General features: G+C 42.8%; 1 protein-coding gene across 1 annotated transcript in view; it reads right to left on the reverse strand.

The window, feature by feature from the left end:
- Nucleotides 1–462: 462 nt before the first annotated feature.
- TRPM1 (transient receptor potential cation channel subfamily M member 1) overlaps nucleotides 463–25,866 on the reverse strand; it is a 62,795-nt gene continuing 37,391 nt past the window's right edge. Inside the window, exons 18-27 of the mRNA XM_065906053.1 lie at nucleotides 25,557–25,679; nucleotides 25,011–25,142; nucleotides 22,064–22,192; nucleotides 18,875–19,126; nucleotides 17,220–17,394; nucleotides 15,626–15,646; nucleotides 14,693–14,837; nucleotides 12,662–12,864; nucleotides 10,978–11,110; nucleotides 463–1,717 (exon numbers count right to left, since the gene is read on the reverse strand). Coding sequence (XP_065762125.1) covers nucleotides 463–1,717; nucleotides 10,978–11,110; nucleotides 12,662–12,864; nucleotides 14,693–14,837; nucleotides 15,626–15,646; nucleotides 17,220–17,394; nucleotides 18,875–19,126; nucleotides 22,064–22,192; nucleotides 25,011–25,142; nucleotides 25,557–25,679 — 2,568 coding nt within the window. The remainder of the gene's footprint in view (nucleotides 1,718–10,977; nucleotides 11,111–12,661; nucleotides 12,865–14,692; nucleotides 14,838–15,625; nucleotides 15,647–17,219; nucleotides 17,395–18,874; nucleotides 19,127–22,063; nucleotides 22,193–25,010; nucleotides 25,143–25,556; nucleotides 25,680–25,866) is intronic.

A 25,866-nucleotide genomic window follows, 5' to 3' on the forward strand; every position in this document is an offset into this window, starting at 1 on the left:
TGTTGGACTCTTTTGTGACCCCCAAGGACTGCAGCCCCCAGGTTCCTCTGTCCATGGGATTTCCCAGGCAGGAATACAGGAGTGGGTTGTCATTTCCTTCTCCAGGAGATCTACCCAGCCCATTATTGAACCTGGGTCTCCTGCAGTGGCCGGTGGATTCTTAACCTCTGAGCCACCTGGGAAGCCCCAAAGAGATCACAGGCTCTTGCCTATTGATTACGCAACTGGAGTCTTCACATTTCTTGATCCTATTCCAACTAAAAAAAAACTAAGTTTACTAACATATGCTACCAAACTATTACTTAAAGTTTAGTGCCTTTACATTTTAAATTAATCAAAGTGTAAATTAAACTAATGGTCAAAGATCTCTAATGAAAATGTTTTCAGAAACTGATGATGTTTAGGTGACCAAGATGGAACACATCCACGGTTCCGATGTAAAAACCAAAGAAACAGAACACACTAGCATTCTGTTTCCGAGGAAGTCTTCTCTTGCTGAACCTTGGGGTCTTCCATTGTAATTCCAGACGCAACTAAGTTATTTACACTGCTGGCATGTCCAGGTCTGTGTAAGTTGCCCTGGAGGGCTTTCACACTCCTAGGACGGCCGTGTAAACTTTTTGACCTTGAAGATGGGAATCCCAAAGTTTGGTGTGTTTTCACAGACAGTAAGTTTACCTTGTCAGTTCTGTCAGTAACAGACAAGCGAGAGATCTGAGGGGCTGTTTTAAAAACACAGTTTTCATCTTCCTTGTCTGTGAAATGTCCACAATGCTCAGCCTGCAGTGCAGCTTCAGAGGCAACGGAAGGTATTTCCGTGCTCCGAGAACGCATAATCTTTTGAACTTCATACTTCCATTCCGTGGTCCACTGCTGAACTGTCGAGGGGCATGTTGGGTCCCCGGCTGCACCCCAGCTGTTAGCCCCACCAACAACCTTTCTTCCCCGGGAATACACAAAGCTTCTGGACTTTAGCGTTTTACAAGCGCTGAACGTCTCATCAGGGTAATAGCGGCTTGTCTTTGATTCTTCCAGGGGATAAGAAATGGTGCCTTCTATCTTTGTAGTTTCCACTGTCAGCTGAGTTTTATTTTGAAAATCCGACTTGTTTTCTCCATGTATAGCATCTGCTTGACTTAAACCTGAGGAAGTCATTTCTTCTTTTTTAGGGACTACCTGCCTTTCATCACTTTCAGCGGAAATCCCAGTATCTGGACCTGACTTTGGCTCCGAGGTGCTCTTGCCGTTGTCGGAGGCAAGTTGACCTCGGTCTGGGGATGCTGGCGCGCCGGTACTAGGTGGCAGGCGAAGGCTGCCCTGGCGCTCTGGGGCCAGGTACGTCCTTTGGTCCTTTTCTTCCTTCCCACGGAAGGAACCAGCTTTTTTCCTGGACGCTGCCCCCGGTGGCATGCAGAAGGAGGTATCCTCATACAACAGCTCGTCCCCGTTGAAATGGTACCTGTACAGGCTATAGCCATCAGCGCTGCTGATGCTGCTCCGCCTGAGAAGGAACGTGGCATCACATTCCGAGGAGGCCCGGGACCGCGTCTGTATCAGGTCGGACTTGTCGATTCCCGCCAGGTTTTCCAGCGCGTTCACCATTCTGTTAGATAGTTCTTCCAGTTGGGAGAGGCGAAGGTCCACAGTCTGTAGGGAAGTTTTCATAAAGTTTTCTCTTTCGTTGATTTCCTCCAACCTCATGGACATGTTTTCAACTCTGGTGGATACAAAGGGACAGGTGTATTACACCCAGATGAACTAAAGATTAAAACCAAAAATTAATGTTATTGTTGTTGTATGATTTTTTCAGGCTTTGGGGAATCATGGGACTCCGGCATATTTCTAAACGTCACACACTCCTAATATAACCACTGAAAATTACCCCAAGGAACATCAGGAAACAACAGAATTACAGTTAACACATATGGTGCTCTTTACCATTCATCACACTAAGTACCTTATATATGTATTAATACATACTCACCAAGGTCCTACTCTAGGCTTGTTTAATCTCACAGCAGCCCTATGAGGCAGGCACTCTTTTCAACACCCCCATTTTATTGATGGGGCTTCCCAGGTGGCTCAGTGGTAAAGAACCCGCCTGCCAATGTAGAAAGACGCAGATTCGATCCTTGGGTTGGGAAGATTCCCTGGAGAAGGAAATGGCAACCCACACCAGTATTCTTATCTGGGAAATCCCATGGACAGAGGAGTCTAGCAGCTGCAGTCCATCGGTTCGCTGAAGTGTTAGTGACTGAAGAACAACAACATTTTTCGAGGAAATAAGAGTCAAGGAGAGGGTAAGTAAACTGCCTAAGGACGCACAGCTGGCAAACACTGGGGCTCCGGCATGAGCTCCAGCTCTGCTGTCTTAGCTGGCACATCACACTGCCTCTGATGATAAGGAAAGACTAACACTCGGGTTTTTGAGATTTGAGTATAGCTGTCAGCAAGGAATGGTTACAATGACAAAATAAATACATTCAAATCCTTATTTGAAATTCAGGGGATTCAGAAAATACATTGTTAATAGTTAAGTTTAGGTTCATCACGAATTATTGCTGCTGCTGCTGCTGCTGCTGCTAACGTCGCTTCAGTCATGTCTGACTCTGTGTGACCCCGTAGACAGCAGCCCACCAGGCTCCGCCCTTCCTGGGATTCTCCAGGCAAGAACACTGGAGTGGGTTGCCATTTCCAAACTACAATGAGCTGTCACCTTACACCAGACAGAAGAGCCCTCATCAAAAAGTATACAAATAACAAATGCTGGAGAGGGGTGTGGAGAAAAGGGAACCTCCTACACTGTCAATGGGAATGTAAGTTGGTGCAGCCACTATGAAGAAGATTATGGAGGTTCCTTAAGAAACTAAAAATAGAGTTGCACTATAACCCAGCAATCCCACTCCTGGGCATATATCCAGAGAAAACCATAATTCAAAATATACATGAACTCCTGTGTTTATAACAGCTCTAAAATAGCCAGGACATGAAAACAACCTAAGTGTCCATCAACAGATGAATGGATAAAGAAGATGTGGTGTGTATAGACAAAAGAATATTTCTGCTGCTGCTAAGTCGCGTATTAGCCATAAAAGAGAATGAAATAATGGCATTCGCAGCAACATGGATGGACTTAGAGAATATCAGACTAAGTGAACTAAGTCATATGGAGAAAGACAAATACCAAATGATATCACTTTTATGTGGAATCTAAAATATGACACAAATGAACTTATCTATGAAGTGGAAACAGACTCATAAACTTAGAGAGCAGACCTTGTGGTTGCCAAGGGGGAGAGAGAGTGGGGAGGGAAGTTTTGGGAGTTTCTGATTAACAGATGCAAACTAGTATATGTAGAATGTATAATCAATTAAGGTCCTACTGTATAGCACAGAGAATTATATTCAATATCCTGGGTAAGCCATAATGGAAAAGAATATGAAAAATAATATATATATGTATATAACTGAAACACTTTGAAACAGAAATTAATACAATATTATAAATCAATTATACTTCAATGAAATAATTTTTTTAATGCAAAAATAGTTAAGTTCAGATTATCAGATATTTTACTTCAGGGACAAGAAGTTATTTTAACTATCTGAGGAATACCAATTAACTTTAAATTGTTAACTATATTTAATAATTGGTATTCCTTTATGGGATTGTAAGGAAGATCATAGCAGATTGTAAATATCTGCTTTTGGATTTTCTTTTAATTCTTAGATAATCAGGCAACAGCCTGTGAAATCATAATGTTGCCTGAACTAAAACCTGCTAAGGTTCTACTTCTGTTGGCCACATTGAACAGCTGTGCTCTGATGTGTGGGAGGGTCCTTGGATTCTATTCTTAATTCTTTTCATGGGGAGAGGACTATTTTTATGCCCCTTAGGAAACCACATCCTTTGAGCAGGAAGGATCCGGCTTCCTGGCAGTTTGCCACCAGGAGGACCGATTTCACCAAATTCACCATGTATGAGGAGATGTGACTTCCTCCTTTAGAAGCGTCCCTACGGGGATTAACATACACACTAGTGTACATGAAGTAGATGATCAAAATAGACCTACTATGTAACACCAGGAAATCTACTCAGTATTTTGTAATAATCTCTATAGGAAAAGGATCTGAATATATATATATATATATATATATCTGAATTGCTTTGCTGTACACTTGAAACTAACACAACATTGTGAATCAACTATGCTTCAATAAATGAATAAATCAAGAAATAAATATTAAAAAAAAAAAAAAACAAGCTTCACTACCATTGGGCTTCCTGGTGACCCAGTGGTAAAGAACCCACCTGCCAAGCAGCAGACATGGGTTCCATCCCTGGGTCAGGAAGATCCCCTAGAGAAGAAAATGGCTACTCATTCCAGTATTCTTGCCTGGGAAATCCCATGGACAGAGGAGCCTGGGGGGCTACAATCCATGAGGTGGCAAAGAGTTGGGCACAACTTAGTGACTAAACTACAACAACCATAGGGAACCCAGCTACAGTTTCTAAGGGTTCTCCTCCTGCATTTCAGGGACCAACAGAAGAACTTTTTACTCCTAATTTTCCATGATTTCAAGTCCAACTTAATTTTCTCTGTTAAATGTCATGTCTTCTCATGCCCTTCAAATCCATTGCCGCGAGGATTCATTCTTTTTGTATTAGAAATCACATTGCCTCTGGAACAGACTTGAGATCCTTGAACAAACACAAGAGTTTTGAGATAAAGCAGCTGTGCAAACTTTTAAAAATAAATAGGCTGGTAAAATAGAGATAAGTATCTTCTCAACTCTTTTCTAATTCTCTGCCTAACTTACCCCTTGTGTGACCTAATCCAGAGACAGCATCACCAGCCACTCAGAAAAAGGAGACCTCAGACTCATCTGATTCTGCCTCCCTGACATCTCCCTAACCGTCCCTCCTCCCCTGTGATAAAGAGATAACCCCGCTGTGTGTAGGACGCCTCTTTAGATGTCTCAGAAGTGCCCCATTCCTACTGGAGCCACTCCCTTAGCTGAAGCTGTGGAGGAAACGAAGCCTCAAGATGTGGTTTAAGTTAACAATATTATTTCAAAATAGATAACTGACAAGAACCTACTATACAGCTCAGGGCACTCTACTCAGGTTCTGCGGTGACCTAAATGGGAAGGAAATCCAGAAAAGAGGTGATATGTGTATACATATAGCTGATATACTTTGGTACACAGCAGAATCTAATGCAACATTAGATACCAACTATACTCCAATAAAAAAGTAATTAAATAGAATGTTATTTCAAGCTTGTTTTTAAATAGCTACAGTATGGAGACAGCACATTTTATGCCAAATCAAGGGAAGTTGTATTGAGTTTTTAGAGCATGTGTAAAAGAAGGAAGAAAGAACCAGGTGACATTCACTTCTCTCTGAAATGATTTAACAGAAGGACACTTGGAGAACTATCTCCCCTCCAGCCTTGATTTGTAACTTTTGTAACATGATGACTTACCTGTGTTTCACAAATCTTGACATCCATATATGGAAATCAAGGGAGGGGTTTTCATTTCAGGAGGGGAAAGAGAAGGGATGGAGGAAACCATTGGGCAAGGGTCCCATCTCTACACACTGAATGGCAGGAGGGCATATAAGAGAAATCCATTGTTTATGACAGAACTCACTGTGAGATACAGACCTTCCTGACTTTTGACATCTTAATTCTGTTTTCTTTTCAGCACAGAACAAAAAACTGTTCTGGGTCCATGGCCTACCCATGAAACAAAGTCGATTTCCTCTCAAAGACATATTTCCAATAATGTCATATTTCTAAGGCCATGTTTTCTCTTTAAAGCTATCATACAGTTAGTTGACTACTTTGCCTTTTGGTGTACAGTTCTTTTTTTTTTTTTTAATGTTTATTTATTTATTTGACTTCACCAGGTCTTGTTTGTGGCATGCGAGATCCCTGCACCCCCTGCATTAGAATCGCGGTTTCTTAACCACTGGACTACCAGGGAAGTTGCCAACCCATTTTTCATCAGATCATTGCCCCCTGATTATTGAGTTTTGAGAGTTCTTTAGATACCTGTACACCAGTCCTACAGCAGATACGTGATTTGCATGTGTTTCCTCCCAGTCTGTGCCTCGTTTGTCATTGTCATAGCAGTGTCTTTTGTAGAGCAAAAGTTTTTTCTTTTGATGAAACCCAGTCTTTCACTTTTTCTTTTCTTTATAGATGTTTTCTGTGGGTTGTGCTTTCAGTTTCAGTTTAGCTTCAAAAACTTTCATTGAAAGGATTCCCTGAACTCTAGGTGCTAAACAGGTATAGAATGACATGACCATATGGGTAGAGGTGGTTACAGATCTTCAAATATTTTTATCTGTATCTCAGTAGATCTAATACCTAGAGGATTTAAATTTGAATCTTATACCACTAAATCTGAAAGTAGTTTAACTAAAATGCATTTTTGATAAGGCTCTGTGAATAATGTTTTCCATTCCATTCACATAATAGGCACAGCAATCTATAAATCAGTGGAACTTTGCAGTAACTTGGGCTTCCCAGGTGGCGCTAGTGGTAAAGAATCCACCTGTCAATGCAAGAGACATAAGAGATGCAGGTTCAAAAAAAAAAAAATAGAGATGCAGGTTCAATCCCTGGGTCGAGAAGATCCCCTGGAGAAGGAAATGGCAACCCACTCCAGTATTCTTGCCTGGAGAATCCCATGGACAGAGGAGCCTGGAGGGCTACAGTCCATGGGGTTGAAGAGTCGGACTTGACTGAAGTGACTTAGCATGCACCAAGAGAATATATGCCTAAGTAGGGCATAACTTTATTGACTTTCATAGACTCTTATCTATTAAATATAATGTCCAGGCTAGTGAGAAGCAGCTATATAGCACAGGGAGTTTAGCCTGGTGCTCTGTGATGGCCTACTGGGGTGGGATGGGAGGTGGGAGGGAGGCTCAAGGGGGAGGAGATACTTATAACTGATTCACTTTGCTCTACAGCAGAAACCAGCACAACATTGAAAAGCAATTATCCTCCAATTAAAAATAAAAATAAATAAATAAACAAAAAAAAATATGAGGTCCAAATTCACATTCTCTTGGTAAGAGTCCTGTGTATCTTTGCAAAGGACAGAACACAGACATTGGGAGCTCTGTAGTAAGCCAGTTATTAAAACTCATTTTTTGTACAGTCATTTTTTTATGTGAAACGATCACCCTTTACCTGCAAGGCATCTCACAAATTATATGGGAACATTTCCTTAATGATAGAGTTAAAAGGTAACATAAAAACATAATGTTAGTGGAGCAACCAGGTCCGGTTCCTACTTGACAAGACCCATGTTTCAAGATCTCATGGTTGTCTATGTTGAGTTCTAAGACTATTCCTACCCTGTCATTTTATTCCAGCTCTATAGATCATAAAGTTGTCTCATCCAACCAAAATTCAGCTATTTTACTTCCCATCTGCTTCTGCGTATGAGGCTGCCTTTTAAGTTTAGTAATTTAGGGAGAACACCCAGGGTGGCACCTGGTTGTGCTTACTTATGGAGTTTTTACATGTGAAAGACTAAACAAAGGACAATACTTGAGTCTTCAATCTTCTGTACTCTTTCTTTTCAGTCAGCAAAAGACTGAGTAGTCTCTGAAGAATATTAAGTTCTCTGGGATTCTGCCTCCATGCCACATCATTTATACACAGGCACACCTCAAACCTCCTTGGATTCTAGAATTCAGGTCATCTAAATCATTAACCTTTCCTGACTGTGTTCTCTGCTCTGGCCAGACTCTGGTCAGGCCCTCAATGAAGCTCTTATTGATATCCTAGGTTGTCTCTCCCTTACTTCCAACGTAGCAGTGACAGTCCCTAAGTCTTCATCCATCATGACCAGGACTCTGGGGCTAGACAGAGATAAACAGGGTTGGAGGTGATGTAATATGTTTTGCTGCCATTTGTGAACCCTGACATCACCATGGTACCCTCATTGACTAGTTCTCAGCAGCCCAGGCCCCCATCAGCTCCCTTTTGCTGTACCTCAAGCATCCTTGTCTTCAGGTTGAGAGGCATGGAGCCACATTGACTTGACCCAATACAAAGTCACAACTGTGTTGTCATTATTGCCACCAGGCAATCTCTTGGTTAATGACGTTCCTACCGTGTTTCCCCTCAAGGTGAACTCGGATCCTCCTTCTGGCTTCAAGTCTGTAATGTTGCTGGGTCATTCTTTTTCCCCATTCCTACTGCTTCTTCTTACAACTCAATTTTCCATTCGTATAAAACTCTTGGCCGATCTCTAGCCTTTCATTTACTCTTGACAAAAATTGGTTTTCTGGACTGGGGACCAGGACATGAGCGTGCTTCTCTCTCTCTCTCTCTTTCTTTGGGAGCCCGCTGCCTGCAGGGAGTGTGGGTTCTCATTTTGTCACGGTCATGGGGTAAGCTTAGAAGGGGAGAAGGCAGCGGGGCCTGTGGGCTCCTGGAGCTTCCTGTGCCTGGGTGGGGACAGGGGTGTGTATTTGGCAAGACCTGATCCACATCCTCTAGCACAAAATTTATTACTAATAAAGCTGATGTTTTTAATCTCAGTCCAATGACGGCAACGATCTCTGATTTGGCTTTCAAAGTCACATAAGGAGCGAGATTGTCATTTACCAGGCACATTGAAACTCCACCACTTCATCCCAACCCTCTTCTATCATCTAAGCATCCTTGACTCTTATGACTTTATAAGATTAAGACTTTCAGGTAAGCTCTACCCCCACCTTCCCCACACCTATGTGAACAGCCTTCTCTCCATTAGAGGAATCACCACCTCCTTTCTAAGACTGATCATTCTTTCAGGTCTTTTTGCAGTTACTGTCTTGTTTCTTTTTGTTATGTCTTGTTAGAGTCTTTCTTACCAGCATCTTCTCTTCCTGGTACTTGGGAAGAGGATACCGAAAGATCAATTGCTGATACTTTCACAGAGATCCTCCATCACCACCACCCCCCACGCATTGCTCCCCAGCAGTCCTGGTTAAGGGTGAAAGAAAGCCACTTTCTCCTGGACCCCCTCCTCTTTCTGTGTCTGGCATCTACCTGTGAGTCAGTCAAGAAAGCGTCAACAAAGGGAAACGAAGGGGCAGGAATGTGCTCCCGTCACCCTGAGAACTCAGCCAAGGGAAATGGGAAGCATTGTGTTTTTACTACCTCCCCACCCCCTGCCATCAGCCCCAGCACACTTTCATTCCTCTTACGTGTGCGAGGAGCCCCAGGAGGAAAATGCAATTTGGCAGCGACCTGATAATCACATTCCTGGAGCCTTGATCCAAGAATGGTAAAAATCCAAACAATGCTGGGAAAGGGAGAGGGGGCCAGACCGGGTGAAACAGAGCACTGTTTCCATGGTAAATCACTGCCTGTGATTACAGTCAAGTAAACGTGTAACTAAAACGTGGAGAGTAGGTTTATAAGATGAGGCACCTTATCCTTCTCATACAGAAATCATTTTTTATAATCTCGAAAGGTTAGTAATTACTAGTAAAATAGCAAAGAAGTGTCTCAAAGTTTTATTGAAAAGTATTAAGGCCAAAAGTTGGTGTAGATAACCCTTGAGTTTGGCTGGCAGAATGATTAATACAAGGTGACTAGGTGTAGGAGTGGGGAGGGGACAGAGCCCTGCAGCTGCCCGGGGCAGCGTCCCTCCTGTGGCCTGGGGCAGAGACGGTGGCCTAAACACACACTAGGAAGACTTCACTGTGTATCATGTATTCTCTTATAATTGCTGGGGCCCCTGATTGGGAACTATGTGCTGACATAGTCTTTTGACATTGTACCATGTTTTTAAGTTTCTCGGTATACACATGTATATCAGACATGAAATACATGGTTTCAGAAAACTTTAATGCTCAAGACTCCAGGGTAGAATGTCCAGTGGCTAAGACTCTGAGCTCCCAATGAAAGGGACCCAGGTTTGATCCCTCGTCAGGGAACTAGATCCCACCTGCCGCGACTAAGAGTTCTCATGCCGCAACTAAAGATCCTGCATGCTGGAATGAAGATCGAAGCTCCCCAGTGCCGCAACTAAGACCTGTTACAGCCAAAGTAAAATAAATAAATAAAATTTAAAAAGAATGATGCTCCAGAATCCTCTTGGGCATGGCTCCCTCACTATGCTCATCCTTCTACGGACATTGTCCATTAGAGTCTTTGGAACAATGTCTTATCAATTCACACGCACTTTAACAAGCTTCCGTTGCTTTTATGAAGTGATCAAGGTTCTCAAAGAGTATAAAATTCGAGAAAAAAAAAATGTCCGAAGTGTGGGTTGATTGTTCTCGTCCACCTTTGCTGGTTGCTCTGAGGTCTGCAGCTGCAGGAAAAGCAATACTACAAAGCATGGAACAAGTCACCCTCTCTGTCCCTCCCAGACCTGCCTTCCTCTGCTAATTGACTGACTCCCAAGCAGAGGCAATCAGTTCATGTAGCTTGTAAACGATGATGCTGATCTCGATGGGTAGCCAGAACAGATGCCTTTGCCCTTCCTGTGCCTCTGTTCCCTGAGGGTGAAAGGTGATGGAAAGGAGCAAGGAGGGCACTAGTCAGGATGAGGAGGTCAAGCTGGGGACAGACCACCCTTGGCTAAGGCAACAGTATGTCAAGGGCAGGGAGAAATGTCCCCAGCAGTTACATGGCCCTGCAGCTGATGGTTCTCCCCATGTATTGCATTGTAAAGGCGCCCACTTTGGGGTTGGGGAAGAACTGTCACGGCTTTGTTTGTTTTGGTTTGGTTTTGGCCTGAGATATTTGCAATAAATGTCATCGTTCACTTATTTATACAATATATAAGCATTATCTGGAACAGTCACACTATTTCAGGGAGGGAAACGCGTTAAAAAGCCAAAGTTGGGTCAACAGGAGAACCGCGAGTGAATGTTAAAACGAACTCGATGTCCCCGTCGGCCCTTCTGCCCCGCTCCCCGCTCCCCCGGTGACCACGCCCCAGGCGCACCTCTCGCAGGTTACACGGATGCGTTCCTCGCTGGAAGACTGCTGCTCGTCCTCCTTCTCCTGGAAGTGCTCCCGGACGCACTGCTCCTCAAACTCGTGCAGCCTCTTCAGCTCCTCGTCGCTAAGAAATAGCTCTGCGTATACGCAGAAGAGGTTGCCACGTGAGACATCAGCCAGGTAGGTGCGTCCTTGTGAATTTCACAGGCCGCCTTTAATCTAGCTCGTTTCCCCATCCCTTGCAGGCAGCACCCTGCCTCCTGGACTGGTTATCACACAAAGACTCTTTGTAATATCAGTGATCATCTTTCCATTGGAGATGAACGGCTCACTTTTAATAAAAATTTTTATTGAGGTATGCATGCTAAGACTTTTCAGTCGTGTCCGACTCTTTGCGATCCTATGGACTGTAACTTGGCAGGCTCCTATGTCTGCGAAATTCTCCTGGCGAGAATACTGGAGTGGGCTGCCATGCCCTCCTCCAGAGCATTGAGGTATCGTTGATTTATATACTGTGTTCATTTCAGCAGAGTGACTCAGTTATACACACATTTTTTTCCATATTCTTTTCTATTATGGTTTATCACAGGGTATTAAATATAGTTTCCTGTGCTCTACAGTGGGATCTTATTGTTTTTCTATCCTATATATACCAGTTTGCATCTACTAATCCCAATCTCCCAACTGGTTCCTTTCACTGAAATTTCAAATTTCAAGCACAGAGCGTCTGACTGAGTCTGCTGGGTTGCATGACACCTAGACAGCTCACTTTTTTTTTTTTTCATTTATTTTTATTAGTTGGAGGCTAATTACTTTACAATATTGTAGTGGTTTTTGCCATACATTGATATGAATCAGCCATGGATTTACATGTGTTCCCCATCCTGAACGGCTCTCCCACCTCCCTCCCCATCCCATCCCTCTGGGTCATCCCAGTGCACCAGCCCTGAGCACTTGTCTCATGCATCCAACCTGGACTGGCGAACTGTTTCACACTTGATAATATACATGTTTCGATGCTATTCTCTCAGATCATCCCACATCCGCCTTCTCCCTTAGAGTCCAAAAGTCTGTTCTATACATCTGTGTCTCTTTTTCTGTCTTGCATATAGGGTTATCTTTACCATCTTTCTAAATTCCATATATATGTTAGTATACTATATTGGTGTTTATCTTTCTGGCTTACTTCAGTCTGTATAATGGGCTTCAGTTTCATCCATCTCATTAGAACTGATTCAATGTATTCTTTTTAATGGCTGAGTAATATTCCATTGTGTATATGTACCATAGCTTCCTTATCCATTCATCTGCTGATGGGCATCTAGGTTGCTTCCATGTCCTGGCTATTGTAAACAGTGAACAGCTCACTTTATAACACAACTCAGATTACTGCTATTTGGAACATGAAACCAAGCTTGATTTTCTGGGAAATGTTTTCCATATATTTTATGGATAGAGGCAAAGTGGCAGGAATATTTTCCCATTCTCCTTAAGTGTAACACAGTAAAACATTTGGAAAGGAACAATGGGTTTATAGAGAAAAGTTACTTTCAAGAACTTCTCTCAACTTTTCATCCCCTCAGGAGTGGACTTTCAGTGATATTAATTAGTAATAAACTAACAGGTATCCAATTATAACTCTCTTTAGAAACTTGCCCAGAATAGAAACAGAAGAGTGCTGCACATACTCAATCCACGATCCTGTTCGTCTTGGTCCCCTTCTCGTTTCTTCCTGCAGCGACGGCTGAGACGCATGATGATAATATAGATGTGGCTTAAAATGATCATTGGTGGAGGCAGGACAGGCCGGTCATGAAATGTCATAATTAGCTGATAACGCTGGAATTTCCACACTTGGTTGGATATTGACTTCACTTCAAAGAAGGTATTGCTTTAAAAAGAATACATGTTTAGTTAGCTAATACTTAAAAAAAAATTTTATCATGACAACAGTCACATAATATAACCATATAGTCATATAATAAACAAAAGTCATACATATAATCATATTGGACCCAGACTGTGTCATACAGAATGAAATAAGTCAGGAAGAAAAACAAATACTGTGTACTTATGCATATATGTAGAATCTAGAAAAATGGTACAGAGGAACCTATTTGCAAAGTTGTACTACTTTTTTTTAGCACTAGAATAATTATTTTAATTTTTAATTTTTTAAATTGGAGTATAATTGCTTTACAATGTTGTGTATACATGTAGCTGATTCACACTGCTGTACAGCAGGAAATAACACGAAGTTGTAAAGCAGTTGTATTACTTTTGATTGTGATTTCCCAGAACAATTAGAGTTACTCACACTGAATTGAAAATATGCAATAAAATGGCCTTTTGGTTCCATTCTAGGAATTAGGGCTGACTTCTAGATGACTTGTCTTTTGGTTTGTCTATCAGTATGGCTTGTCTACATTGAAGGGCCTTTTACTTGTATAAATAATTAAGAATGAAGATTGTTATCCCCTACTTTCCTGAAAAACCACACCATAGTCTACTGACTGCTCAGGACATTTTATTTCATATAGTTAAAGATATGAGCCATTCAGCTAAGCATTTTGAAGTATTTAAACTTTCAATTCAGTCATAAAACTAGCTGACTACAGTTTTTTGGAACTGAGTTCATTAATTATTGAACATTTTGATTGAAGGTACATTATTTTGGATATTAGGTTGGTACAATCTTTGTCTTAGCTTCCAGCAGAAGGCAATAAGCCTAGAATTGTTGGAATCCTGATCAAGTATGTGGTCTACACAGGGTCCTTAGAACAGCCAATTAACCTCTGTCAAACCTTCATTTTCTCATCTGTCAAGTCAGGAGTATAACCATATTCTCTCCAGTGCCTTTGTCAACTCTGCTGCTGCTGCTGCTGCTAAGTCACTTCAGTCGTGTCCGACTCTGTGTGACCCCATAGACGGCAGCCCACCAGGCTCCTCCATCCCTGGGATTCTCCAGGCAAGAATACTGGAATGGGTCAGCTCTGAGTGTCTATTTCTGTGAGGGATTTTTCTCTCATATTTTTCATCTTAGAAGCTAAGATAGTTTTTTTCAACATTTATTAAACATGGTCACATCCTCAATGCAAGAGGGGCAAGTTTTACAAGAAAACTGGACTGTGAATTTTAAGCCATTTCTTCCCTAGGTCACTTTATCTTCTATTCAGTAAATGATAAGAAAAATATTTCATGTAATAAATAGTACAGTAATTGTCATGGTTTTTCATTGGCTAAGTCATATCTGACTCTTTGTGACCCCATGGACTGCAGCATGCCAGGCTTCCCTGTCCTCCACTATCTTCTGGAATTTGCTTAGGTTAGTGTCCAATGATTGCCACAGCCTATAAAATTAGCTTTGCTTTTGTGCCTCTGATCATGAATTCAAGACTCAACTTGATAAATCTTTCTATCTCAAGAGACTTTCATCTGAGGAAATACTTTCATTAGATTAAAATTCATGCCCAAGTGTTAAAATACAAACTAAGATTGAATTTAAATATATTTAGGTGTCAACTCTTTATTTAGGAACACATGAAGTCTGATTGTGGTTGAACAAAAAAGGCTGCAAAAAAAAAAAAAAATTTGTATGCATTTGAAAGCCCTAGTGGATTCCATGTAAACCCCAGGCAGCCTCAGAGGTTTCTGAGATTAAACTGAAAATCTGTAAAGTAGTAAACAGTAAGCACATGGTCATCAGCTGAGACACGCACTTGAAAACGGCGATGAGCAGGTTCACAAGCAGGATGTTGGCCACTAGCAGGTAGCAGGCCATGATGGCAGGCGTGAGCCAGGCACCCGGGATGCAAGGGGGGAGCCGCTTGCCTTCCTCATCGTACTGGTTGTCACCACAAGGAGCTGAAATGAGAGTTTGTCTTTTTGTGCTTGATTTTCACATAGAATGAAAAGATTATTAACTGACCTATGCTATTAAAGGACCTATTTCTTTTTTACTGTGATTTTTTTTTTTCTGATTTCCTAAGCAGTAATTTTCCATGTGAAAGATATCAACTCATACAAAGGAGATAAGAAACTCATTTCTGCACTCAGAGTTAGTCATTCTTAACCGGTCATATTTATAAATATTTTCTCATTTCTGTGTTGTGTTTTTCAATCTACAGTGAAAATATATAATGAAAAAATGTGTTCTTTATCTTTAAGCAGACACATCTGTCTTTATGAATTTTCTCCTTTTTTTTACTGTTAACCATTTGAAAGTGATTGGGTCTTCTAATTATGTAATATTAGCTTACGTTGTCTTCTTGATCATTAACTTTGAAAGTGATTTTATTGTGAGGTAGGAGGTAAGTATCCTCTCTAGGTTCAAATTCATTAATTGACTGTTCTGTGCTCTGTTTGAAAAAGAATCTTTTTTCTCTCTGCTCATCAGAAACGCCACTTTGATCCTATGGGACTTATTTTCTGAAGAAAAAGATAGATGATCCTAATAGTCATTAATGAAGTAATATCCATGAATTCACAGTCTACTTATTTTTCACTTCCTATTTAAAAAAAAAAACAAAAAACATTGATACCAGAAAACAAGTATTTGAAACCAGCATACAATTCTGGGTAATTAGCTGAGGAAGAGACTAGTTAAGACACACATTCCATAGACTAGAGTCATCAATTATGTGTAAACTTACGATTAATTTCCATGGCGTAGACTATAGAGTGATTGGATAGCAGCATTTTATTTTTTTAGTTTTGATAGGAAGGAAGAAAAGAAAAGAAGATAGTTGAGAAAAATGTCAAACAAAGGATGAGTAATATAAGAACTGTTTTGCTGTCAAGAAATGCAAAGTATTGAAGGGAGTTACACATTCACACTTGGAAACAGTGATCTACTTAGGAGAATTGTGCACATTATTAGTTCTAGGAAATATATGTATATATATATTTCAGGAATATTTATTTTATGATGTCATAAGCAATAGCTAAAGCTCACTAGTTAAAAAGACTGAAAAAAACATGAGGCTACTGACAGATGATCATTTTAATGTGTAGGTTGACCAATCAAGCATCCCCTGTATGCCAACTCAAATACCTCATCAGCACAAATAAATGCAAAATTACTATGAAGTAATCAGATCAAGAATTGAAAATCTACATTTCCCACTGTTACTGAAAATAGCCTCAAGTTTGCCTCTTCATTTTCTGTTATTACCCAATTTAATTTAAAAATATTACAACTTATGTCTAGATCCAGGGACTTTTTCCACATTTATGTATGTTTTCTGAAGTTAATATCCTTTTGAAACCAAATTAGATTTTTATGTTCTGGTTTACCAAGCTACAAACACATCCACTAATTGACTCTGAGATAATCATGATAAAAATGTGGTCTGAATCACACGATGAGATGCAGTAGATGGAAGGCATTTGCGTGAACTGGTTATCAGTCTCACCTAGTGAAGATACACTGAACAACCCTCCATCTCCTACAACGCAAGGATGTTCAAAACCTTCTATTCTAAAGAAGCTTCTGCTTCTACTGGAAGTAGTAGCCATGGTACTGTACCTGGCACTTTTTGACAGAACACAAACAAATCAAAATATGTGGTGTGAATATGAATATGGGTCTGAAGATGCTTGTTCACTGGTAATGCTGTAACTGTCCAGGTGAAATCATGTAAGCTCACTTGAACTTCACTTCCCTACAATACAAGAGACACTGTGACCTACCAACTCAGCTTGGGCAGAGCTGGGGCCTGCATTCCCCAGAAATCCATGTAAGATTGCAGCTCATCTCCTCTGCTAACATCCATATTACTGTTGATAGTACAAAAATAGCACCCCAGGAGTGAGGAGGAGATGGACAGCTATATGGAAAAGGAGTTATGAAGCCTGAAGAAGAGGATGACACAAGGCACTAGTCACCCTCATGCTCACTGTCTCATTTGGCTGAAATAACATCACAAGCTCTATCTTAGGGCAGAAAGAGATTTAGGTTGAATAAAAATTAGGATATTGGCATTGAGACCACATTCATATGTAGAATGTGCTCAAGGGATGTGAGACTCAAAATTCCAGGGAATGGTTCTCAGAGTAGAAGATTGGCATCTCAAAAAAATCTGTATTTCATAATATGCACTGATTTCTTCATAAAATAATTGGATGCCTATGACAGAATAAAAAATACTTTACTCCCAAATTAACACAGGCTCTTCCATTAATTTGGAACTGATCATCTGCCTCGGGAAGCAGGGAAGAGAATCTTACTATGAATTCTATTCTTACGGTCTATCTGGTCTGCAAACACCTCCCCGTAGATCATCCAGTAGGGCATGTAGAAGATGTTCCGGGCCAGTTTCCAAGAAGGCTCCTCATCTGGATGCAAGATGGCTTGACGGGCTACTCCAAAACTCATCAGCACCACTAGCATGATGACCACGAAATACAGCATGTCAATCATCTGAGGAGAGAGGAAATGGGCCAAGTCCACCTGGTTCATTACTGTGTGCTCCCCTCAGAGACTTCATGAGTGCTTAATTAGGATGGCGGAAGCTTCTTTCCCCCTCTCTCTTCCATCCATGGGCTACTAGTTCTTGAATTTCATGCAACACATGCACCTTATTCTAGAACATTGCCATTCCCATCTCCTGCTCTCAATCTTTCTTCTCTCTGGTGTGTGTGTTAGTTGCTCAGTCATGTCTGACTCTTTGCAACCCCATAGACTGTACCCCACCAGGCTTCTCTGTCCATGGAATTCTCCAGGCAAGAATACTTGAGTGGGTAGCCATTCCCTTCTCCAGGGGATCTTCCCAACACACAGGGATCGAACTCAGGTCTCTAGCATTGCAGGCAGCTTCTCTACCATCTGAGCCACCAGCGAAGGCCCTCCTCTCTTGTTACCCATAAACAAATTCCTCTAGTAACTACAACTGCAAGTAGAGAAAGGGAAACATTATGGGAAAACAGGAATTTGTAAGGGAAACTCAAAAGTAAGAAGAGGAGATGTCTAAGGAGGTAACAAGTTGGTGAGTTGAGAGTGTGTACTAACATTCATTCATTATACAAATGGTGAGTAGTTACAGTGAGTAATGCTCTGGTTACTATGAATACTGGCCTTGTGTAATTCTTAATTTTGAACATCCCTGAAGATGAGAGCCCTGACTGGGATCACCTAGACTATATGTCCCTTCCCTCAAAACCACTTGCCATACAAAGAGTTATTCCTAAGCTTGAAAGATGTCCTGTCTTTTGGGACCAGTCCTAGCACTGAGACTATTTTAAGTGATGTAAGAATGGTTCATTCTTAGTTTCATATTCTATAGCCTCTTCTGGATAAATGTTGCCATGGATTTATCTTGACCTCATCACATGCATTGCCTGTGTCCACTCAGTGAAGAATCTGCCTGCAATGCAGGAGATGTAGATTGCAGGAGATGAAGATTCAATCCCCGGGTTGAGAAGATACCCTGGAGAAGGAAATGGCCACCCACTCCAGTATTCTTGCCTGGAAAATTGCACAGACAGAGGAGCCTGGCAGGCTACAGTCCATGGGATTGCAGTCAACCACAACTGAGCACTGACCAAGTTATAGGTTACTCCAGTCTAGAGTGTGTGATCTGAAAACTGTCTGGAGTTGGAGTTGGGGGAGTGACTGCACCCACCTGTTTGTCTCTGGCTTCTACAACATGTTAGGAGATTAACCATTGGGTTATTGCCAGAAATCCATATACATACAGTGGGCCCTTAACTCTTGTTTGTCAACTGGATTTAATTAAGTGATCAATATGTAGAAGAGCTTAAAGCAAAGAACATTTCCTGTAAGAAACCAATTGCTGGGGAAAGATCAAATGAAACATCACAGACTCACGCCTGAGACCTGGCCCCAGGTCCTAACCAACAGCCTCAGTGCTTGCAGTTCCTCATGGGCCATCAGTACTAACCATCTTTCCGATCATCATCACGTAGGGTCCCAGGTATTTGTTGACACCAAAGATGTCCAGGACACGGATGTACCAGAAGATGATGTCCACGCAGTAGATCACACGGCCATAGCCCATGTAAGGTTGCTTCTGGAGGCGAAGGATGGCTCCGATCATGAACATGGAAATGGCCACGAGGTCTGTGATGTTCCAGTACTCCTGCAGCCAAACTTTTATTTTCTGGCTTAGCTTACCCGGTTCTGACATGAGGATCTGAAAAGAAATGCCAAACAACAACAAAAATCAGGGAGAGTGGTGTTGGAAGCTTCACCTTAGAATCTTGGGTACTGAGGGCTGGAGCAGCATTCCAGGGACTTTGCTAATGGTTCAGACAGTAAAGAATCTGCCTGCAATGTGGGCGAACTGAGTTCAATCCCTGGGTTGGGAAGATCCCCTGGAGGAGGGCATGGCAACCTGCTCCAGTATTCTTGCCTGGAGAATCCCACAGACAGAAGAGCCTGGTAAGCTACAGTCCACAGGGTCACAAAGGGTCGGGCCCAACTGAGCACCTAAGCACAGCACAGCAGCATTCCAGGGCATCTGGTCCCCTTTCCTGCTCTAGATTTCTAAGTACTCATCTTCTTAGTCAGACAACATATCTAGAAAGGGAAATTCCACAAGACTCCTTTGGATTCCTAGTTTCACAAACTCTCAGGAAATGCCTTCTGAGTTATGTCCCTCTGGCCATTATGAAAGTAGCTGCCTTTTGACCCCTTTTCCAATTCTCTGGACACGTGCCTGTGAGCCCATATTCCAGAGTTAGTCCAGGAGGAAAACCCTAGAGGAGAGATAAACCTATGTGGTCCCACAGAGGGGCATCCACCCAGAGGAGATGGAGGGACTGGAATAGGATGGGTAAATCAGCCCAGATTCCTTTGTAACTCGGAGATGAGAAATCAGGGAAAGCTTGAGCTTCATTTTCTTCTGCTTGAGATCTTACCCTTTCAAAGTTACCACAGTTTAAAAGGACACTTTCTCAGAGGCTTTCCTGGTGGCCCAAAGGATAAAGAATATGCCTGCAATGCAGGAGACCCAGGTTGGGAAGATCCTCCCAACCCAGGTTGGGAGACCTGGGTTGGGAAGATCCCCTGGAGAAAAGAATAGCAACCCACTCGAGTACGCTTGCCTGGAGAATTCCATGGACAGGGGAACCTGGCAGGCTACAGTCCACAGGGTCACAAAGACCTGGACATGACTGAGTGACTAACACACACACACCTTTGTCAGCAAAGTGATGTCTCTCCTCAGAGTAAAACTGAAATTATTTAACAAGCAGCATGCAGGGGCACACAGAAAGCAAACATAGCTGCAGCTATGGTGTGCAGCAGGGTGGGGTCTTTAAAGGTGGTGCCTCTTTAGTTATGGAGTTTCTTGGTAGGTCCTGGGGACCCCAGGGGTGGGATGGGGTGGTGACTATTCATAAGCCAACTCAGAAGGCATTCACTAGTTTAAAAACTCATGCACTCTGACTTATGCCTGCTGCCCTCTTTCCTGTAACTGGGGGTGGGGGGCAAGGACGGTGGGCTCTGTGCAGTAAAGAACAGTGTCTTAGCAGAGGGCTGGTGCTCAGTGAGCTCACAGTGGCACTAGAGGTGGCACGCAGGCCACTTGAAAGTCCCAGTTGTCGCATGCACAGAGTTTGAATGAAGCCCAGCTAGAAAAGAAAGAAGTTGTAGGAGATGGGTTGTAATGTTTAGACTTGGCACTTTTCATCTGTCCTCAGACTGACAGCATCAAATTAGCTCTCCTGGGAAGAAGTTGCCAGTAATAATTTTTCAGTTCAGTGAAAGGGTCAGTACAAAAAATATACTGCAAAATAAATAATACTGCTTCTCTATCAGTGGGAGAAAGAATACAAAATTCTGCTGTGTGCTATCTCAACTTCACTTCTTCTTGGGTATATTGTTGCTATTTAGTCGTGTAGTTGTGCCCAACTCTTTGCAACCCCATGGACTGTAGCCTGCCAGGCTCCTCTGTCCATGGAATTTCCCAGGCAAGAATACTGAAGTGAGTTGCCATTTCCTTGGATATAAGCTTTCCCTTTATAAACTGATATAATGAGCTGAAACCTGTAGGTGATATTAGAAAGGAAAGGGTCTGGCCTACACTTTCTCTGCCACTTGCATAGGCTGCCCTCTCAGATATGTGAGTTTCACGTCCCCGTGATATAAGCTGTGTATGAACTGGTGTCTGTCCTTTCTCAACACTTAGTTGAAAACCCTGTTTCCTGTGTTTGCAGCAGATAGGCTGGAAGCCTACCCAGAGGTGCTGGAGGCTTCCTCTGGGTGGGGGTGCCCAGCCCCCACCTGCTGCAAGGGCCACTCTTCCCTCCTACCTGCCCCCTTGGGCAATGGGAGCCCTTACCCAGAGGCCCCGCTGGCCGACTGATGTGGGTATGAAACTCAGGTCTCTTTGGTCAAGATGGAACAGACTCTACAGTATTGAATACACTCAGAGTCCCCTGCCAATGAGGCCAGGGACAGATTCCATTGAAGCCACACCTCCCTCAGCCCTGTCGCCTCTCCGGCCTGACCACCCTGCTCCTTCTCCCCACTCTCCTGGAAGCTCTCCTTTAATAAACCACTTGCACAAGAATCCCCATCTCAGATGGAGGGAGACCCAGCTAGGACAGAGTGGTTCAAAGTCCTAAGTTACAAGAAAAATGTCATATCCTACATCCCCCTGTCTACATTCAGATCCCTGAAAATGGAGCCCCAATTTGTACCAAGTTGGAGTCATGGGTTCATCTCATGTACCTGGCAGAATTCCTGCTGGTTTTACAGGCCCTCAGACTTGTTTTTATTACTAAACACCATCTACTCTGCTTTGTGTTCTGATTTCCAAGTTCAGTTTCAGTTTGAAACAGAAGGCATATAAATCTGCGAGGGAATAGAATCAACTTGGGATTGTGACACCTGGAAAGAAAACATCCAGGGCACTTGGAATTTACATGACTCATTTTTGCAATAAGAAGCAATATCTGAGGACTTCTCTGGTGATCCAGCAGTTAGGACACTGTATTGCCATTGTAGGGGGCACAACTAAGATCCTGCATGCCTTGTGGCCAAAAAGAATTTAAATAAATAAAGAATCTACATCTGAATTGAAGTCTTTGGTGGGTGGGGCTGGGACAGGTCTTCACAGCGTCACCTCCCGAATTTTCTCCAAGGCCAGGCTCAGGATGTAGGAGATGACGATCCACTCCTGGAGGCAGGGCCAGCGCTCCATTCGCACCAGGATGACGTAGTTGAACAGCAGTAGGTACCCCAGGTAGGATATCTGAAAGGCAGAGACCGACAGTAGTGTCTGAGGGGAGGATCAGAGCCTGGAAAAGCTCTGAAACCCTGTTTACAGGGGGACACATCCTCTAAAACAAATTTTCATTTCTAGGTGCACTGACTCTATTAGAGGAAACCTTCCGCTCACATCACAGGTGCAGTCAGAGAACCTTGAGGCAGGTTGGGAGGCATTTTGTACTTTAGCATGATATGCACGCTGAAACTCCATTCTCTAAATGAAAGTATATTTGTTGCTACTGTCTGCTTCATGGGGCTTCCCTTATGGCTCAACAGTAAAGAATCTGCTTGCCAGTGCAAGAGATGCAGGAGACCCATGTTTCATCCCTGGGTCGGGAAGATCTGCTGGAAGAGGAAATGGCAACCCACTCCAGCATTCTTGTCTGGGAAATCCCATGGACAGAGGAGCCTGGTGGGCTACAGTCCAAAGGGTCGCAAAGAATCAGACACGTATGCACGCACGCACATCAGCTTCATGGGGAAATTATGAAGTTGCACAAAATTATGATAAATAGAGAAACTTTAAGTAGTATACTGGTGTGCCTTCTACATTTCTGGAAATTGGAAAATGTTACTGACTCCTCCCTGCATTGCTAATTTCCTTCTTGAATCTTCCCACTGCTGATGGACATGGGAGTTTCAAAAGAGCGGAGGGTGACGATGGGGCATCTGCCCGGCATGCCCAGCGGTCCTGAGGCCCCTTAATTAGCACCCATATGTCTGTGGTGTGCTGCACCCACAACAGGGTCCCTATCTTTGAGGCATGTAGAGTTGGGTGATACAGGAGTGAGGTATGAGGTTGAGGAAGGTGATCTGAAGATGAGTGAGGTTGATTCACTCCAAAGATGAAGAATCTTCAGCTTTAGCCCCTACCCCTCTGGTCCAGGCCCCTTCTGAAGTTTTGGTGGTTTGGGTAAGGTGTGTGCTAGCAATTGATCATCTGTGATTCCCAGTCTTTTTTTTTTAATGGCCCCCTCCAGATTGGTTTTTCAACAGGATACAGGCAGCATACCATGTCTAGTCTTTGCAGGAGGATTAGAGCAAGAGTTCTCAAAGTTGGGTTGCATTGGGAACCCCTTGTACTCAGTCACATCAGTTGTGTTCAACTCTTTCCAACCCCATGGACTCTAGCCTTCCAGGCTCCTCTGCCCATGAGATTCTCCAGGAAAGAATACTGGAGTGGGTTGCCATTTCATTTTCCAGGGGATCTTCCTGGCTCAGGGATTGAACCTGCATCTCCTGAGCTGTAAAAGCATGGGACCCCCTCCCCTACATCTGCAGGCTGCATTTAGAGGCCCTGGGGAGACACCCAAGGCTTGTCAGCCTCCTGGCCCCACCCTCTTCATCCACTTGACCTCAGGTTCTGGGCCTGGGCTCGGAATTGCCTGGGCCTCAACTGGTTCTGACCAGAACAGATGGACAGCTGTGGCTTCAGGTGTGGCTGCCAAGAGGTTGGGTGTCCAGACTCTCACTGACCTGGGTTCCCATGTAGCCCCGAGGGTGCTGTGCCCCGGAGCTCCGCCTCCGCCTTCTGCCTACCCACAGCCATCGCCCTGTCCATGGCCTTGGATCTGGCTCCTCACTTTCCATCACCTGCTCATGCCCAGTCACTAATGGAACTGCACTGCCAGGCTCTGCCTGAGATGGGTTGTGCCCTGGTACCTGGGACTTAATGAGTAGTCTTGACCCTCCCGAAGACTGCAGTGATTTCTGGAGGCACAGTGTGCCTGCCACCCCTGCTGGGACCACCCGCAACCAGCTCAGTTTCCTTCAGAACCTTCCAAATTGCTCCAGTCTCTTTGCCCCACTTCTCTCACCCTCCTGCATGTGTAAGACTGGACCATTCTTGCTCCAGCCACAGTGCCCTCCTATAGCCGTCCAGACAGTGGCCACAGATAGGGCTGGATGAGAGTATGTGGCCACAGTTTGGAGGCCTTGATTTGTTCCTCAAACCCAGGACTTCATGCTCTGGATTCAACTCCACTTTGAGTGATCCCATCAGTCTTCTGAACAATGGCATTTGTCAGCTTGCTCTCTCAATATGAGTCATCTTTGCTCATTGTTGGACTAGAACTGTATTTTCCTAAGTGTGTATTACTATAAGACATTTGAAAAATCCTTCTTCTTAAGGAAATAGAATATGATTATTTGGCTTTATGAAATGGTATATTTGGTCTAGAATGATCACATTCCTGTATATAAATATTGCCTATCTAGGTTCAATTTTAGTTGAAGATCTGAGTTAGTCCCACTTCATGTGCATAATTCATTTTAATCCACTGATTTTTTAAACTTTTCATTTTACATTGGAGTGTAGCTGATTAATAATGTTGTGATGGTTTCAGGTAGATAGCAAAGGGACTTGGCCATACATATACATGTATCCTTGCTCCTCCAAACTGCCCTCCCATCCAGGCTGCCACATAAAATTGAGCAGAATTCCCTGTGCTATACAGTAGGTCCTTGTTGGTTATCCATTTTAAATATAGCAGTGTGTTTACATCCACCCCAAACTCCCTAACTATCCCTTCCCCCCATCCTTCCCTTCTGGTAACCATAAGTCTGTTTTTTAAGTCTGTGGGTCTCTTTCTGTTTTAGAAGTAAGCTCATTTGTATCATTTCTTTTTAGATTCTGCATATAAGGGATGTTATATAATTTAATTGAGGATCTGAGTTAGTCTCACTTCTATTTGCATAACTCATCTTAATCCATTGATTTTTTTTAAAAAGCACTTTCTTAAAGAAGAAGAATCATTCTTCTTGATTCTCATACATCTAAAACATGCTAAGGGAGGCCTTACTGTGTAAAACCAGAACTTGACGATGGGGGCATTGTAGAATTCACAGATCTTGGTCCCAATGGGGACACTTCGTTGCTTTTTGTGTTCGTTCTCCTCGTCCCCCTTTCTGGAGCTGGCATCTGCATTCGCATCCTGAAAACAGAGCAGAGCACATGGCAAGCAGACTGCCAGATGGGAAACTCCCGGGACCCTAGCCCCACAGCTAACAGACAGGCACCTTCCAAAATCAAGGATTATAAAAATGCTCTCTATTCTTTTTCTTTCGATATATTATTGTGATTTATTAATAATTGAATTTTTCCAAAGGCTAATGACAGAAAACAACAAAATTCTGTAAAGCAATTATCCTTCAATAAAAAATAAATTAAAAAAAAGAAGTAAAAGATTTGAATAGACCTTTCACCAATGAAGGTATAAGGAAAACAAATAAATACATTAATGATGTTCAACCTCAAATGTTGTGTATTCCTGCAGTGTCTAAATTCACGGCAAGAGAAATAGCAACCCTTTTGAAGATGAGGTTTGATGGTTGGGGGCATCACTGACCATATTCTCCTCTTCTTTTTCTTTGCCATCCTCATTTTCCTTGGATGTTTGATAGGAGAAGTCATCATAGGTGCGAAAGTCCAAAAACAAGATGGTTGGGGGGAGAAGAATCCCCATGATAACCTAGGTATGATGAGAAAAGTGGATTTTTAAGCTGTGAGAACTCCTGAAAATTTTCCCAATATAGGTAAAATTTTAAATGATGAGCTTCAGCATTCCTCAGTAAGCAAGCAGCTCTGGAGTGGGTCTGTCTCTGCTCTGATGGTCTGTGGCTTATTTGGTCTTGTACATGGATAGAATTGCAGACACT

Source organism: Muntiacus reevesi, chromosome 15 (assembly GCF_963930625.1).
Source record: "Muntiacus reevesi chromosome 15, mMunRee1.1, whole genome shotgun sequence".
NCBI lineage: Eukaryota > Metazoa > Chordata > Mammalia > Artiodactyla > Cervidae > Muntiacus > Muntiacus reevesi.